The 18,441-nt window shown below is 45.1% G+C and overlaps 1 protein-coding gene across 1 annotated transcript; it reads right to left on the bottom strand.

Annotated features, from left to right (window-relative positions):
* Nucleotides 1-8,466: 8,466 nt before the first annotated feature.
* LOC100383826 (Zinc finger protein CONSTANS-LIKE 5) lies at nucleotides 8,467-9,888 on the bottom strand. The gene has a single exon (NM_001176458.1). It carries the CDS (start codon nucleotides 9,783-9,785, stop codon nucleotides 8,946-8,948), a length of 840 nt encoding a protein of 279 aa, NP_001169929.1. The 5' UTR covers nucleotides 9,786-9,888; the 3' UTR covers nucleotides 8,467-8,945.
* Nucleotides 9,889-18,441: the final 8,553 nt, after the last annotated feature.

Raw genomic sequence — 18,441 nt, forward strand, 5'->3', positions numbered from 1 at the left:
CCTTCTTAGAGTTGCTTCACTTGAAATCCTAAGAAATACTTCAACTCCCCCATCATAGACATCTCGAATTTTTGTGTCATGATCCTACTAAATTCTTCACATGTAGACTCGTTAGTAGACCCAAAAATAATATCATCAACATAAATTTGGCATACAAACAAGTCATTTTCAAGAGTTTTAGTGAAGAGTGTAGGATCGGCCTTTCCGACTTTGAAGCCATTAGCAATAAGAAAATCTCTTAGGCATTCATACCATGCTCTTGGGGCTTGCTTGAGCCCATAAAGCGCCTTAGAGAGCCTATAGACATGGTTAGGGTACTCACTGTCTTCAAAGCCGGGAGGTTGCTCAACATAGACCTCTTCCTTGATTGGTCCATTGAGGAAGGCACTTTTCACGTCCATTTGATAAAACTTAAAGCCATGGTAAGTAGCATAGGCCAATAATATGTGAATTGACTCAAGCCTAGCTACGGGTGCATAGGTTTCACCGAAATCCAAACCTTCGACTTGGGAGTATCCCTTGGCCACAAGTCGAGCTTTGTTCCTTGTCACCACACCATGCTCATCTTGCTTGTTAAGGAAAACCCATTTGGTTCCTACAACATTTTGATTAGGACGTGGAACTAAATGCCATACCTCATTCCTAGTGAAGTTGTTGAGCTCCTCTTGCATTGCCACCACCCAATCCGAATCTTGAAGTGCTTCCTCTATCCTGTGTGGCTCAATAGAGGAAACAAAAGAGTAATGCTCACAAAAATGTGCAACACGAGATCTAGTGGTTACCCCCTTATGAATATCGCCGAGGATGGTGTCGACGGGGTGATCTCGTTGGATTGCTTGGTGGACTCTTGGGTGTGGCGGCCTTGGTTCTTCATCCTCCTTGTCTTGATCGTTTGCATCCCCCCCTTGATCATTGCCGTCATCTTGAGGTGGCTCATCTCTTTGATCTTCTCCTTCATCAACTTGAGCCTCGTCCTCATTTTGGGTTGGTGGAGATGTTTGCGTGGAGGAGGATGGTTGATCTTGTGCATTTGGAGGCTCTTCGGATTCCTTAGGACACACATCCCCAATGGACATGTTCCTTAGCGCGATGCATGGAGCCTCTTCTTCACCTATCTCATCAAGATCAACTTGCTCTACTTGAGAGCCGTTAGTTTCATCAAACACAATGTCACAAGAAACTTCAACTTGTCCAGAGGACTTGTTAAAGACTCTATATGCCCTTGTGTTTGAATCATATCCTAGTAAAAAGCCTTCTACTGTCTTAGGAGCAAATTTAGATTTTCTACCACTTTTAACAAGAATAAAGCATTTGCTACCAAAGACTCTAAAATATGAAATATTGGGCTTTTTCCGGTTAGGAGTTCATAAGATGTCTTCTTGAGGATTCGGTGTAGATACAATCGGTTGATGGCGTAGCAAGCGGTGTTGACCGCCTCGGCCCAAAACTGATTCGAAGTCTTGTACTCATCAAGCATGGTTCTTGCCATGTCCAATAGAGTTCTATTCTTCCTCTCCACTACACCATTTTGTTGTGGCGTGTAGGGAGAGGAGAACTCATGCTTGATGCCCTCCTCCTCAAGGAAGCCTTCAATTTGAGAGTTCTTGAACTCTGTCCCGTTGTCGCTTCTTATTTTCTTGATCCTTAAGCCGAACTCATTTTGAGCCCGTCTCAAGAATCCCTTTAAGGTCTCTTGGGTTTGAGATTTTTCCTGCAAAAAGAATACCCAAGTGAAGCGAGAATAATCATCCACTATTACAAGACAATAATTACTCCTGCCGATGCTTATGTAGGCAATCGTGCCGAATAAATCCATGTGGAGTAGCTCAAGTGGCCTGTCGGTCGTCATGATGTTCTTGTGTGGATGATGGGCACCAACTTGCTTTCCTGCTTGGCATGCGCTACAAACTCTGTCTTTCTCAAAATGAACATTGGTTAGTCCTAAAATGTGCTCTCCCTTTAGAAGCTTATGAAGATTCTTCATCCCAACATGGGATAGTCGGCGGTGCCAGAGCCAACCCATGTTAGTCTTAGCGATTAAGCAAGTGTCGAGTTCAGCTCTATCAAAATCTACCAAGTATAGCTGACCCTCCAACACTCCCTTAAATGCTATTGAATCATCACTTCTTCTAAAGACAGTGACACCTACATCAGTGAAAAGACAATTGTAACCCATTTTGCATAATTGAGATACAGAAAGCAAATTGTAATCTAATGAATCTACAAGAAAAACATTGGAGATAGAATGGTCAGGAGATATAGCAATTTTACCCAATCCTTTGACCAAACCTTGGTTTCCATCCCCGAATGTGATCGCTCGTTGGGGATCTTGGTTTTTCTCATAGGAGGAGAACATTTTCTTCTCCCCAGTCATGTGGTTTGTGCACCCGCTGTCGATGATCCAGCTTGATCCCCCGGATGCATAAACCTACAAAACAAGTTTAGTTCTTGACTTTAGGTACCCAAACAGTTTTGGGTCCTTTGGCATTAGAAACAAGAACTTTGGGTACCCAAACACAAGTCTTGGAGCCCTTGTGTTTGCCCCCAACAAACTTGGCAACTACCTTGCCGGATTTGTTAGTTAAAACATATGATGCATCAAAAGTTTTGAATGAAATGCCATGATCATTTGATGCATTAGGAGTTCTTTTCTTAGGCAACTTAGCACGGGTTGGTTGCCTAGAACTAGATGTCTCACCCTTATACATAAAAGCATGATTTGGGCCAGAGTGAGACTTCCTAGAGTGAGTTCTTCTAATCTTGCTCTCGGGATAACCGACAGGGTACAAAATGTAACCCTCGTTATCCTGAGGCATGGGAGCCTTGCCCTTAACAAAATTAGACAATCTTTTAGGAGGGGCACTAAGTTTGACATTGTCTCCCCTTTGGAAGCCAATGCCATCCTTGATGCCAGGGTGTCTCCCATTATAAAGCATACTACGAGCAAATTTAAATTTTTCATTCTCTAAGTTATGCTCGGCAATTTTAGCATCTAATTTTGCTATATGATCATTTTGTTGTTTAATTAAAGACATGTGATCATGAATAGCATTAACATCAACATGTAGTACAAATAGAAGTGTGCTCAACGGTAGATGTAGAGGGTTTGCAAGATTTTAATTCTACAACCTTAGCATGTAATATATCATTTTCACTTCTAAGGTTAGAAATAGTAATATTGCAAACATCAAAATCTTTAGCCTTAGCAAGCAATTTCTCATTTTCAACCCTAAGGCTAGCAAGAGAAACATTCAACTCATCAATCCTAGCAAGTAAATCAACATTATCATCTCTAGGATTGAAAGTTGAAACATTACAAACATGAGAATCAACCTTAGCAATTAATTTCGCATTTTCATTTCTAAGGTTGGAAATAGTGTCATGGCATGTGCTTAGCTCACTAGATAATTTCTCACATTTTTCTACCTCTAGAGCATAAGCATTCTTAACCTTAACATGCTTTTTATTTTCCTTGATTAGGAAGTCCTCTTGGGAGTCCAAGAGATCATCCTTTTCATGGATGGCACTAACTAGCTCATTTAGTTTTTCCTTTTGTTCCATGTTAAGGTTGGCAAAAAGGGTATGCAAATTATCTTCCTCATCACTAGCATTATCATCACTAGAAGATTCATATTTAGTGGAGGATTTTGATTTAACCTTCTTCCTTTTGCCGTCCTTTGCCATGAGGCACTTGTGGCCGACGTTGGGGAAGAGGAGGCCCTTGGTGACGGCGATGTTGGCGGCGTCCTCGTCGGTGGAGCTCTCGTCGGAGTCCCATTCCCGGCAAACATGGGCATCACCGCCCTTCTTCTTGTAGTACCTCTTCTTTTCTCTCCTCTTGCCCTTCTTGTCGTCGCCCCTGTCACTGTCACTAGATATTGGACATTTTGCAATAAAATGACCGGGCTTACCACATTTGTAGCACACTTTCTTGGAGCGGGGTTTGTAGTCCTTCCCCCTCCTTTGCTTGAGGATTTGACGGAAGCTCTTGATGATGAGCGCCATCTCCTCGTTGTCGAGCTTGGAAGCGTCGATGGGCTGTCTACTTGATGTAGACTCTTCCTTCTTCTCCTCCGTCGCCTTGAATGCGACCGGTTGTGCTTTGGGTGTGGAGGAGGTGCCTTGCTCGATGATTTTCTTTGAGCCTTTAATCATTAGCTCAAAGCTCACAAATTTTCCTATGACTTCCTCGGGAGACATTAGCTTATATCTAGGATCACCTCGAATTAATTGAACTTGTGTAGGGTTAAGGAATACGAGGGATCTAAGAATAACCTTGACCATCTCATGGTCATCCCATTTTTCGCTCCCGAGGTTGCGCACTTGGTTCACCAAGGTCTTCAAGCGGTTGTACATGGCTTGTGGATCCTCCCCTTGGTGAAGCATGAAGCGACCGAGCTCCCCCTCGATCGTTTCCCTCTTGGTGATCTTTGTCACCTCGTCTCCTTCGTGCGCGGTCTTGAGTATGTCCCAAATTTCCTTCGCACTTTTTAACCCTTGCACCTTATTATACTCCTCTCGACTTAGAGAGGCGAGGAATATAGTAGTGGCTTGGGAGTTAAAGTGGTGAATTTGGGCCACCTCGTCCGAGTCGTAGTCTTCATCCCCTACGGATGGTACCTGTACACCAAACTCAACAACATTCCATATGCTTGTGTGGAGTGAGGTTAGATGATGTCTCATTTTGTCACTCCACATATTATAATCTTCACCGTCAAAAACCGGTGGTTTGCCTAATGGAACGGAGAGCAAAGGAGTATGTTTTGAAATATGGGGATAGCGTAGAGGAATCTTAATATACTTCTTGCGCTCTTGGCGCTTAGAAGTAACGGACGGTGCCTCGGAGTCGGAGGTCGATGGTGATGAAGAGTATAGATGGCCAAACGGGCCGGCATGGCCCGACCCGGCACGGCCCGTCGCTGGCACGGCCCGACAGGCCCGGCTGCGAAGCGTGCCGTGCCCAGATGGGCCGGCGTGCCGCTGCCGCGGCCCAGGCACGGCCCGTGAGCCTGTTAGTCGTGCCGGGCCGGGCCGGTGGCACTATGGCCCATCTGAGTATATTGTAGAATTTAGCAAAAAATGTGTAGTTGTGGGGGCTCGAACCCACAACCTAGTGCATAAGAGGCTTAAACGCATCCATCTAACCAGTGCAGCTGCAGTTTTATTGTGTTATATGTTGAATTCTTATACTTAATATATGTAAACTATTATTTATAAAATAAAAAATGTAACCGTGTCGTGCCCGTGCCAGCACTACGGGTCGAGATAGTGGCCCAGGCACGGCACTATAGTCGTGTCGTGCCAGGCACTGGCACTATACTAACCGGACCGAGTCGTGCCTGGACCGTGCTTTTTCGTGCCGTGCCTGGACTGGCCCATCGTGTTAGTGCCAAATGGCCATCTATAATGAAGAGTCGGTCTCGTAGTAGACCACTTTCCTCATCCTCTTGTGTTTGTCGTCTCTCCGATCCGACTTGTGGGAAGAGGGTTTCTTCTCCTTCCCCTTCCCTTTGTTGGAGGAGTTTTTCTTCTCCTTCCTCTTGTTGCGGGACTCTTCCGATGAAGTCGACTCGTGGCTTGTAGTGGGCTTGTCGCCGGTCTCCATCTCCCTCTTGGCGAGTTCTCCCGACATCACTTCGAGCGGTTAGGCTCTAATGAAGCACCGGGCTCTGATACCAATTGAAAGTCGCCTAGAGGGGGGGTGAATAGGGCGAAACTGAAATTCTCAAAAATAATCACAACTACAAGCCGGATTAGCGTTAGAGATATAATCAAGTCCGCGAGAGAGGGTGCAAAACAAATCGCAAGCGAATAAAGAGTGTGACACACGGATTTGTTTTACCGAGGTTCGGTTCTCGCAAACCTACTCCCCGTTGAGGTGGTCACAAAGACCGGGTCTCTTTCAACCCTTTCCCTCTCTCAAACGGTCCCTCGGGCCGAGTGAGCTTTCTTTTCTCAATCACTTGGAACACAAAGTTCCTACAAGGACCACCACAAGATTGGTGTCTCTTGCCTCAATTACAAGTGAGTTTGATCGCAATAAAGAATCAAGAAAGAAGAAAGCAATCCAAGCGCAAGAGCTCGAAAGAACACAAGCAAATCTCTCTCACTAGTCACTAAAGCTTTGTGTGGAATTTGGGAGAGGATTTGATCTCTTGAGTGTGTCTAGAATTGAATGCCTAGCTCTTGTAAGTGGTTGGAAGTGTAAAAACTTGGATGCAATGAATGGTGGGTAAATACCCCCAACCACCAAACTAGCCGTTTGGTGGGGCTGACTGTCGTATGGTGCGCCGGACAGTCCGGTGCACACCGGACATGTCCGGTGCGCCAGCCACGTCACCAAAGCCGTTGGGTTCCGACTGTTGGAGCTCTGTCTTCTGGGCCCGCCTGGATGTCCGGTGGCGCACCAGACATGTACTGTAGAGTGTCCGGTGCGCCAGCATGGGCGTGCCTGACTTCTGCGCGCGCTGGCGCGCATTCAATGCGCTGCAGGTAGCCGTTGGCGCCGAAGTATCCGTTACTTCGATGGCACACCGGACAGTCCGGTGTACACCGGACATGTCCGGTGAATTATAGCGGACTATCTGTTGTGAATTCCCGAAGCTGGCGAGTTCCTGAGGCGCCGTTCCTTGGAGCACCGGACACTGTCCGGTGTACACCGGACAGTCCGGTGAATTATAGCGGAGCGCCTCTGGATTTTCCCGAAGGTGACGAGTTTGAGTTGGAGTCCTCTGGTGCACCGGACACTGTCCGGTGGCACACCGGACAGTCCGGTGTGCCAGACCAGAGGTGCCTTCGGTTATCCCTTTGCTCTTTTGTTGAACCCAATACTTTGTCTTTTTATTGGCTAAGTGTGAACCTTTGGCACCTGTATATCTTATACACTAGAGCAAACTAGTTAGTTCAATTATTTGTGTTGGGCAATTCAACCACCAAAATTATTTAGGAACTAGGTGTAAGCCTAATTCCCTTTCACTTACCAAATCAGGGTTTTAGAACAAATATTATAAGCCTAGAATTCAAGCATGAATATCAAGATCAAAACAGTATGCACAAAAATTAAAGAACAATAATGAACTTAAATAATCAGCTTGCACAATAGTGAAAGGAATTACTAAGCATAAATAATATTACTGCTGAAAATAACAACACACTAAAACCTAGACTGTCACGTCGTCTCACTACACCGCTATCATCATCGAGCAATCAAATCCGCCACAAATTGTGCAATCACACCCAAGTAAATATTACTAGCAGATTGCACAAAATTACTCAATAAATATAGAGAGGCAACGGGTAACTCACAACACGTAGATTGTCTACGTGGGAAGACCAGTTCAACGAACACAAGGTTCTATCCCAGAAAACCAATTCCGCCGCCCACGTTTGGACCTGCACGGCGGGAGGTTGACGGAGATACTAGAGCCGCTGCCGGAGCCGAGGGAGACGTCCACGGCACCAGCCCGAGAAAAGGAACACCGCGCAGCAGGGAGCCCAAGCACCAGGCCACGGTGGATAGAGACCAGACAAGAATCTCGGCACCAGAGAAGTGCACGATTCCGGCAACAGAGCATAGGTAAATCACGCTGCGCAAGCACAACACCACTTCCTTTCACTTTGAACCACTCCTAGTAAGAATCGCCACTAGAATACCAGGGAACGAACTGTTAGTTCCAGTTCTCACCGGAGCAACAAACATGGAGAGAGGAAGAACATCAGACTGCTGAGCCAGAGCCAAAGAGAGGGGAAACAGACCCATACTTATGGAGCAAACCAGACACCAAACTCGGAGGCCGTTGAACAGAGAGGAAACGCCAGAGGCGGTCGTGCAAGCCGGCCCAGCCGTTGAGCCTCCGTCGTCGCTCTTGTTCCTATGGCTCTCGACCCAAGAGGTGCCCTAGCTCGTTTTTACCAGCGCTGGCCGGTGGGCTACTTGACCTTCATGCCTTGTAGCGGCCCACCCGGTCGGCATCCCTTGGTTTTTTAATTCATTTCTCTATTTTTCAATATTGAAAATAAAAGGGAAAACCCCAAAATGAATAGTAAGTAATTGATTCGATTGGAATGTGTTCATGGGTTCTCAATCGGTCGTACCCCTTTGTATATATAAGAGGAGATCTGGACCCGTTCGTAGACGATAGCTAACAAACTCCACGTGATTAGATGGATAACCACGCATGAGATAATGATAAACGACCGAGTTAATCTAATCGTGGGGGCGTGGATCGTCTGGATCCGAGCCCGGGCCCTAGGGTCGGACCGTCCACCACTTTAGGTGGTCAACACATGTCACACTTCAAAACCAAGTAGAAATACTGGAGCCATCATGAATCATGCAAGCTATGTGTTATCTTAGCGCATAACAAACCGCATAGGATTTATTATCTTAGCACAGATGACAGAGCAGCGAACAACTACGCAGCAACCCCATTCAGGCAGCTACATGTGCTATCTTAAAGATTAATTGCAGTAAGCCAGTAATCATCTATTTCACTAGTGGGAAGTGGCTTTTATTTACCACATCAAATCCACGTTTACATCAAGTGCTTCATCATCAATTCATCATCTTTGGAGACCGGAACAAAATAGTGATGCAGAATCCTACAATTGTTGGACACAATAGTGGCGTTGGCATAAGATTGGGATCACCATGCATGGAATTGATCTTGTAGTAGAAATTCAAAACTCTAAAACAATGGATGAACACAGCTACATCTACATATATAGACATTAAAATGGGGTCGAAATTCCGAGCCATCATTAAAAAAAAATAGCGATGGCCGAATTTCACCACGAATGCTACCCGCATGAATGACGGCACGACACAAAACAAGAACGAAGGCGCCATTGGCGCGCGCCCATTTCTTAGCTTGTTTCAAGCTGGGCGAACGCCACCGCCGGCCAGAAGCGATGTGAGCCTGCGGTGACCATTTCCAAGGCTTTCTTCAGCTTGTGAGTTGTTCGGAACGAACTCTGTAGAAGCTTGGCACGACCCCGTAGGCCCCGGCGTCCACGTAGAAGCCGTCCCTGGCGTCGTCGGAGAAGGAGAGCCAGAACTTGGCAGCGGCGCCCGTGGCGTCGTTGCCGTCGTCGGGTGTGCCGGCGCCCGAGGAGGAGGAGGAGGAGGTGCCGGCGGCGCGCTTGACGAAGCGGCCCTTGATCCTCGGCCGCGCCTCGGCGTAGGCCTTGCGGGACGCGTAGCGGATGGTCTTGTGGAACCTGCGGTTCTTGCGCTTCTCGCGGTACCTCTGCACCCTCGCCTCCCGCTCCGCCGCCGCGGCGACTACGGCGGCGGCGGAGTCCGCCGGAGACCACGCGGTCGCCCACGCGACGGCCAGGCCAGGCTGCGCCCACAGCGGTGCAGCGTCGTCGTGGTGGAGGGGCGCCACGCCGTCCGTGACACAGGCCGCGAGGTCCACGCCAGACAGCAGGTCGAAGTCAAACAGGCTGCTGCCCTCCGCGCCGCTGTCGCCGCTGGTGGTGAAGCTCGCCGACGAGCTGCCGTTCCGGGGGCTGCCCAGCCCCTGCGCCTGCGCGGGCGCCGCCGCGTCGACGTCGTCGGGCGCGAACAGGTCGTCGTACGCGCCTGATGCGGACGGCACGGCGGCCATGGAAAGAGGCACGCGCTCATGGCGCGACGCCAGCAGGTTTGCGGCGTGGACAGCGGCATCGCAGGGGCTGCAGAGCGCCGCAGCGTCCGCCACGCAGTACACCACCGCGGCGCCGCCGCAGACCGCGCAGGCGGCTCCCCCAGGCGCTGGGCTTGTGCTGCCTTCGCCTCCCATCTTGTTCTAGGCCTTTTTCTTCTTCCTCCTCTTCTTCTTGGTCTTGCCTCAGTTTCTTGTCTTGTTGAGCTTCTTGCGTTTGTGCAATTGTGCTTTGTGTTTGTGTTTCTAAGTGGGAAATGACACTGAGCTGCTGAGCTGTATTAATAGGGAGGGAAGGTGGAGCTGGTGAATTGCTTGAGAGGACACGTGGAGCTCTAATGGCCGCGAAAACTTTGGCTGAGCACAAGATCATGTAATTTCGGGGGAATTGGTACCTGTACTCTGTGGTAGGTACCCGTGTTTACCAATGGTCTGCCGTTGCTAGGCTATTCCCAGCACAGCCGCATGCCAAACCTGCCCAAGCATACTCATTTTACGTGTCCACCTCGCACTGTTCATCTTCCAACAAAGCATGAATGAGGACTTGCAATATAAACACTCATTTCTACAGGTTTCTCTCTCCTCCGCGGGTGTATATGCGCATATGGATGCACGGTTTGCCAGTGGTGGAGGACGAGCCAAAAATAAGGTGTTGCTAATGCAACCACACATGAAAATTCACAACACAATTTAAATCAATTTATAGCTACAAAATAAGCTATGAGTGTGTTAAAATACTTTCTTCAAGAGTCATCGCGAGTATAATCCATTTACAACCAAATGTCATGTATCGAATAAAATCTGAAAAAAGAGAAAATGAATTAATAACGATAAATAGAAGTAAAAAATTACACGAGTGAAATAAGAATATCCTTGTTTTTGTTTCTATCCATGCCTACTGATCGTTTGGTTTGCTTGGCGACAAAGCTACAAAATCATAGAGCATGTTCATAGCCATTAACCATTAATATGTATTTTAATGTAGAGTGACAGTTACACTCACCAAATTTCTTAATCTGACGTCTCAGCATCTTAGCGGAGGTGGGCCTCGACGTCTCGGTAGAGCTCGATGCTCACGGTTGGTTGAAGCTCGGCCTAAGCAGAGGCGGTAGCTCGATGCAATGACTAGGGAGGAGCTCGGCGTCGGCACATCTGCCGGGGAAGATCTACCGGGGATGGGGAGGAGCTCGGCGCAAGCACGGGGCTGCCGAGGAAGGGTGAAGTTCGGCGCGGCTACCAGTGAGGAGGTGAGATTAGCGTGGCTAAAGGAGAGGAGTCTAGTTCGATGCGACTGACGAGGAGGAGCTCGGTGCATGCATGTGGCCTAGGCAGTTGGGTGGAGGCATGGCGGAGCTCTGGTCAGATCCATATGCGGAGGGTCAGAGCTTGGGGCACGGTCGATAGAGCTAGGAGGCTGACGGGGGGTGCGGTTCGTTTGACAGAGGGCAATTCCTCACGTGGAACAGTGCCGAACATGAGTTAGGGTTAGGATTTTTTTGTCTGCTGATCCCTTATTGGGTTGGGCTAAGGTGTTGCTCGTGCAATACAGAGCCATATTGGGCCCTTCGCCCTTGTGGTCTGCTGGACACGTTAACTTTTTCGGATGCACATGCAACCATCCGCATGCGCATGGGATACTTCCTAGGAATAGCCTTAGGTGGGTTCCAGAGGCAGTAGATGTCGACCGCTGGCAATCGACATCGACCTCAACGACATCAATGTTAGGCGCTACGTCGGGCCGATTGTCTAGACCGCCGACTGATCGGGTTGACTGATAACGATCGCTATGGGGCCAGGTTGATCGGTGCCTACTGATGCGTTGGAACCGGTGGTGTTATCGATAAGGATCGATTGTTATCGCCTGCCAGTTTTTAGTGTAGCGTGATCTGATTAGTTGTCGCTATTTTAATTTCTCCGTTTGAATTTGAAAATTTTACAAAAAACAAAAAACAAAAATTGAATTCACTTATAGAGGGGAGGTGTTTGAGCTCACTCACACAACTGACAGTTAGAATTTGTCTTCCATATTATCGTACTCATCTCACCATCATTCCATTCGATCAAAGCGTCGTGCGATGCCTTTTGTCCAATTCGAACATTGAAATGATTGAAGAAGAGGCAACCAAGTTGTTGCATCAAACTTTAATACAACATGCAACAGAGATGGCCTTTGAGTCTTCCACGTCGAGGAGGCGACCGAGGCAGCGTCGAAGACACATTGACTGTGACCAGGGCAACATCGGAGATACGACATCGACTGCGGCCGTATATTCGCTCAAGACCGGTTGATGCATGACTACTTTAACGATCGATACGTCTACGAGCCGCTCTACTTTCATCTAGGGTACCACGTGCGAAGGAGCATCTTCCTTCACATCTTGGAGGGAGAGGCTGGGTGAGCACTCCCTCCTATTTCAACTCTTCGAACCGATGCTCTCAACCACAGTGGTTCCTCTCCCTATCTGTCCCCCATACATAAGTGCACAATTGTCCTACATATGCTTGCATACGACAGTGTTATTGACTCAATTGGTAAATACATCAAAATAAGGGGGGCAATCGCCTTTGAGTATCTCAAACTATTTTGTACAGTATGAGATCTGTTGTCGTGGATGTCAAAATGAGAATGTGCCGATAGATGAAGCTCGATCTGTGTCAATGATTAGCATCAATATGTACATTGCGCATGAATAAACACTCTTTTTCTGGGGACAATGGACAAAGAGGAAAGGCTCCAAATTCATAACACGCCGGCTTGCTACTCATAGTTGATTTGCTCGTAGCTCAGTCCCGTGGGGGTTTAGCATAGAGATGGCAATGGGTACCCGAAACCCGAAACCCGATGGGTTTTTACCCCATTAGGGTACGGGTTTGGGTCAATTTTCATACCCATGAGTTTGTTAATGGGCATAAATCTATACCCGGCGGGTTTATGGGTACGGGTTTGTTCCTATAGTACCCAAAAACCCGTGAACCTGTGGGTTTTTTAAACCCGACCAAACCTAGTGCATATTGTCATTTTATTTTATAAACGAACAACAAACTTGTTATTCCTTATTTACTTCATAATTTTTATCAATTGGTGAATATATCAGTAGTCGGTTAGAGTGTTGCTTGCTTGCTATTATAGTTTTTACTAGTGTTATATATGTGGTGGATGGATAACTTAGTGCAAGGTCACTTAATTATACAACTTATTATTTGTATTTTATTCTCTATACTAATAATATTTATACCAAATCATGAACTTGTTGTTCATTACATATATTTTGGATCATGATATCATTAATCATTATGATTCTTATTGATTATGAGAAGAACAAGTATATTGGAGATGAAACCCGCGGGTAACCCATGGGTACCCGTTAACCCGATGGGTACGGGTTTGGACAAAATCTCAAACCCATCATGGGTACGGGTTTTTTAATGGGCATAGATATTTTTCACGGGTACGGGTTTGGGACGGCAAAACCCAGCGGGTTTGTACCCGTTGCCATCTCTAAGCATATATGCTCCTGGTCATACGGTACGGTGTCCACTACTCGGCCTGGTCTGTGCCGACGTGGGACCCGCCCGGCCTATAGAAATCGCAGAAATTGATCCTGCAGATGACGTCGATTGTCCGGGATGTTATTGTGGTGGGTCCCCCACAACATTTTCCCTCTCCCGGTGCCGCGCATATATATTCAAACATTGCGAGGTCTGACGCCGATTGGCGAGTGGTGGAGCCCAGAGATGCAAGATGCTTGGCTTAGGTTCCTCGTCTCCCCTGTTGCCAGTACCGTACAAGCGACAAAAAAACAGTGTATCATTTACTCCCTCCATTCACTTATGGAAAAAAAACTCTTGCTTATCATCTAATTAATTACATCATCAAACACTCATTTTTTTTGTGAAAATTCCTCGTTCTTGATGTTTTCATATAATACGCATAGGCCTTTTTTTTCTAGATGCGTTACTCTGCAACGGGGACCTAAACAGTCATTTATATCAGATTTGGGACCACAACTCAAATAAGACTATCAAAACTGAAAAAAACTCAATTTTGAAAATATGACTATCAAAAGTGAATGGAGGGAGTACCTTGCCGATCGAGAGAGATGATAATTACGAGTATTAAATATAGTCTAATTATAAAACTAATTATACGGATAAAGACTAAAAGATTTGACAAATTTATTAAGTATAATTAAGTCTATATTTAACATTTATAATTGATATTCAAAATATTTGATATGAAGCGAGCTAAACTTTAGTTTAGGACAACCAAACACCCCTCACTAGCTCCAGCTTAAATTGATGTTGTAGCCGTGGCCGCAAGCCCGCAACACACACAAAAAATCGCTCTTTTGAGCATGCATGCCCATACCCCAAACCTGAACTTAAGTAGGTAATGTACCTAGAGTCCTATAGGTTTCACACGCCCATATGTGGACACATATATATTATGTGAGATGTAGAAAAAAAGAAAAAAAATCTATGCATGTTGTACTAGACAAGCATGTGTGTGTCGGATCCTAGGCACCAGACGTGTTCGCCGGATCCCACACCGAACAAGGAACTCAGGGAAGTTGCAACACGAGTTGGAAAACCCACAAGGCACCGGATGTTTCTAGTGGTATACTAGACATCACAACTGGATACAGATATCCAACGGTTGAAATGGCTAGAAACCTAGGGGCTAGATGACGTAGGTGCTTCGTGAAATGGTTAGGTCAGGTAGGCCACTGCTTGTAGTGTTTGATCTAGGTTTAAGCCTGGTGTTTGAGTGAGCAATATAGATAGCTAAAGCTGTGGAATGTAGTTTATTTATCCTCGAGTGATCTGGCTCCTCTAGAGGAGGAGCATTTAAGAAAGAAGAATCGTGACAAGCAAGCATGTTGTAGTAGTCTTGTGACGAAATTCAGCCTAACGCTGCGCGTGGGTGGTTATCATTTGGTTACATCTTTGTCTTCAAACTAACGCATCAGGCTAGCTATAATCATGCATATATGAACCCCCGCACGCTGTCACTAACACCAACAAATACATTTAGTTTTTGTTGAAGAGTAACGAAACGAGATTGAGAGATAGTGCAAATGATAGTTATCTTATTGCAGAGGGTCTCTTTATATACATGAGTAGGGGTGCAATGCCAAGGGATGTGTCCCTTGGCAGGCACTTCTTGGGTTGATCATATGAAATGTTATAATTTTCTTAACACTTCACCTTGATCAATCCAACGTCATTTGATCATATGTCAGCTTTTCTTCCAAGATATTATCTCCTCAAAAACTCTATGGAAAAAATAAGGAGTACACTATGCTTTTGGATTATGAGTAAAACTCACACTAATCTCCAAAAGAAAATATGCATGTAATCATCTGAAGAAAACAGGTGACGCCTAAGAGGGGGGTGAATTAGGACTTCTAAAACTTTCACTAAACTAGGCCACAAATAAATCCCTAGAGCAAAACCTATGCAAATAATCAAACTAAAATGTGCAAACTAGGTTTTGTCTAATTGTAGCTATCTCTACCGCAATAGCTAAGTTTCAATCTACACTATATAAGTATAAAGGCAAGATTGAAACTTAAATGCTTAATATAAATGTGGAAGCTTAAAGAGCAAGGTAGAGATGCAAACTCTAGTGGATGATGCCGGTATTTTTATCGAGGTATCCGGAACCACGCAAGGTCCTGACTAATCCTCGTTGGTGCCCCTACGCAAAGGGAAGCCCACGCGAGGGCCAAGCACCTCGATCGAGTAACTCCGTAGAGAGCCACGGACCTTCTCCACACACAAGTGGTGCTCCACTTCCGGCTCCTCTCGGACGCTCCCCGCCGTCTCCAGTATCGAGCTTCCGGCCGAAAACGCCGCGGGTCTCGTTCCCTCCGATACACGGTGGCGACCGTGACACAAACACGGTTGCCACAGTCTCGCAAGACTCTTGCCCCACTCGGTACAATTACAACGACATGCGCAAGAGCCGAGGGGTTGTGTGGTTTATCTAAACTCACTCAACTAACTATGATTCATCTAGAGCAAGCGCTAGAGCAGTCTAACTAACCTAAGCACTTCGCAAAGCACCTACACTAATCACCGAGTGATTCTATTAAGCACTTGGGTGTATGAGCACTTGAAAATGTCTATGCTATGACTTGGAATGTTGCTTGGGCTCCCACACCTCTAAATGGCCGGTTGGGTGAAGTATATATAGGCCCCAACTCAAATATAGTCGTTGGAAAGCAGTTCTGCAGCTTTCTGCGGTGCACCGGACAGGTGCGCCGGACTGTCCGGTGGTGCACCGGACATGCCACGTGTACTAGCCGTTAAAAGGTAGCCGTTGGAGCTTCCGAAGATAGTGCACCGGACAACCCATGCTCGCTTGTCGTATTTTGGCCATAACTTTTAGCTTCGAACTCCGATTTCGATGATCTTGTACTTTTTGGAAAGCTTATGAAATTCTATACATCCCAGAGTTGAAGCCATACCAGTTTGAGAAAATTTGTAACACCGGACAGTCCGGTGTGCACCGGACATCTCATATGCTGCTGCAGTTTTTTCAGCAATTTCGACTTCGTATTGTGGGCCTAACTTTTAGCTCCGAACTCTAATTTTGATGATCTTGAACTTTTTGGAAAGCTTATAAAATTATCTGCATCTCAGAGTTGAAGCCATGTCAATTTGAGTAGATTTGATTTTGTGAAACATTTCCAATTCAATCAGCCCTTCCTCTCAACATTGTCAACTTCACTTTTGTTTTATATCTTTGTATCTCACTTCTACTTCTTGATGTGTTGGACTCTTAGCATGTATAAAGTGTCTTCAATATGACTTTGTAATGTCTTATGTGGGTCTTATAATGTCTTCTTTGAGGTGTTGCATCCTCAGAGCCTCAGTTCAATCCACTTCGCATCCTGTCAACTACAACACACAAACACTTAATACATTAGTCCAAAGGTTATGTTGATCATCAAACACCAAAACCTATTGATCTAAATGGCTCGGGGTGCATTTTCCTTACATCATCATTTCTAAAAACCCCCGTGGGGAAAAATAAATGATGAAGCATATAGCTTAGTTGATATTACCTCGTTAAAAACTTCGGATGAGAAAACCTTAATAATGCAAAACTCATACAAAGAAAAGAGTGTAATATGATGGCATTAAACAGGTTAAACATCACGGAGAATTACTCTCCTGATTCTTGCAAGTCTTTACGCCTTCTCTACCAATTCCCTTAACATATTTTTGAAACATGGAGTATGGTAGAGATTCTATGAATAAATCAGTAAGATTATCACAATACTTTGTCTGCAATATGTTTATATCTCCATTTTTTAAAGTTCATGGGGGAATAAAACAGTTTAGGAGCAATATGTTTATTAGTGTTGCTCTTGATATAACATATTTCCATCTGAATAACACAAGCAGAATTATCCTCATGGATAATGGTTGGTGATTCAATTGAACCATGATACGCCATTGTTCTCCCATGGACCTCTAGCCCAAAGAACAATAATATGTCTATAGTCATCACCACAAAATCCCCCAGTGGGAAAAATAAATGATGAGACATACAATTCAGACCAACATTTCTCCAAGATAGTCTTGCCAGAAAATCTGAGAAATCAACGTATCAGCTGAGTCTCCTTAAAAAATCAACATGAAAAATAAGGAGAATAGTCATGATCTATTGTCGATCCATTTAAACTCGTATGAGATAAACTCATAACCTAGTTCAAATACAACAATAGCTATGTCATAATGTATCATCCTCGAAAACCCTACAGGGAAAATTAGATGATACGACATAGGCCTTATGTTGATGTTGCCTCATTAGAAACTTTGAATGAGATACCCAAATAGGGGAAAAACTCATGCAAAGAAAAGAGTACAACATGATGTGCATACAAGTTCTTCCAATCAAAAGGGAAACTCCCCCTGATCTTTGCATATCACTAAGTCATCACATACTTGCTCTCAAACACATTTAAAATGTGGAGTAAGGTAGAGACTTAGTTTGTAACTTGTTTTTCATCTAAACAACATAAAGTAATATTATCTTCGTAGATAATAAGGTCAGTGATATAAAATCATGATCACCACATACCCTCAGTATGTAGTTTATCATTCTATACAATTACACGAAGTGTGCTACAGAATGATTAGTGTAAGTGACCACAAATCTTTGTTGATAGACATTTATCAAACAGCATGTCCAACTTACCAGAAGTATGTCATTGATCTTGTACCTAGGGATCTTCTATATATATATATCCAAGATTAGTATATCCAAACATAAGCATATCATGAGTACACTTGGAGAACATAACTCGATCTCATGTGTTGTTAGCTAGCAAATCATTGTAAAGCAATATCCGGTCGGATGCTCTTGCAAGATACAATAGCACATATTATGATCCAAGAGAATCAAATAACCATGATTCCATTATATTGAATTTCTTCAATATACGTTGGATATAGACACCTTTGTATACAAGATACTTAAGAGAGTTTACTTTGAATTGAAAATCTCTTCCAATTCATATCCTCTATCTTGAACTCCGTCGATAAGTAATGTATGTTTAAAAATATGATGCACATATTTATACTAAACATACCATTCTTCATGTATCCCTTTGGAAGGAAGGATTCACTAGGTCGATTGTACCATATTTGATCGGGATGCTTTAAGTCACAAAGACTCTCCAAGCATTGCAAATTTGTGATTGGTGATTAGGTATTTGGAATCATTGGTATTTGGAATCATTCAAGACTCCACAAATACCATAATCTAGTGACCACATAT

The sequence above is a fragment of the Zea mays genome, chromosome 4 (genome assembly GCF_902167145.1).
Source record: "Zea mays cultivar B73 chromosome 4, Zm-B73-REFERENCE-NAM-5.0, whole genome shotgun sequence".
Taxonomy (NCBI): Eukaryota; Viridiplantae; Streptophyta; class Magnoliopsida; order Poales; family Poaceae; genus Zea; species Zea mays.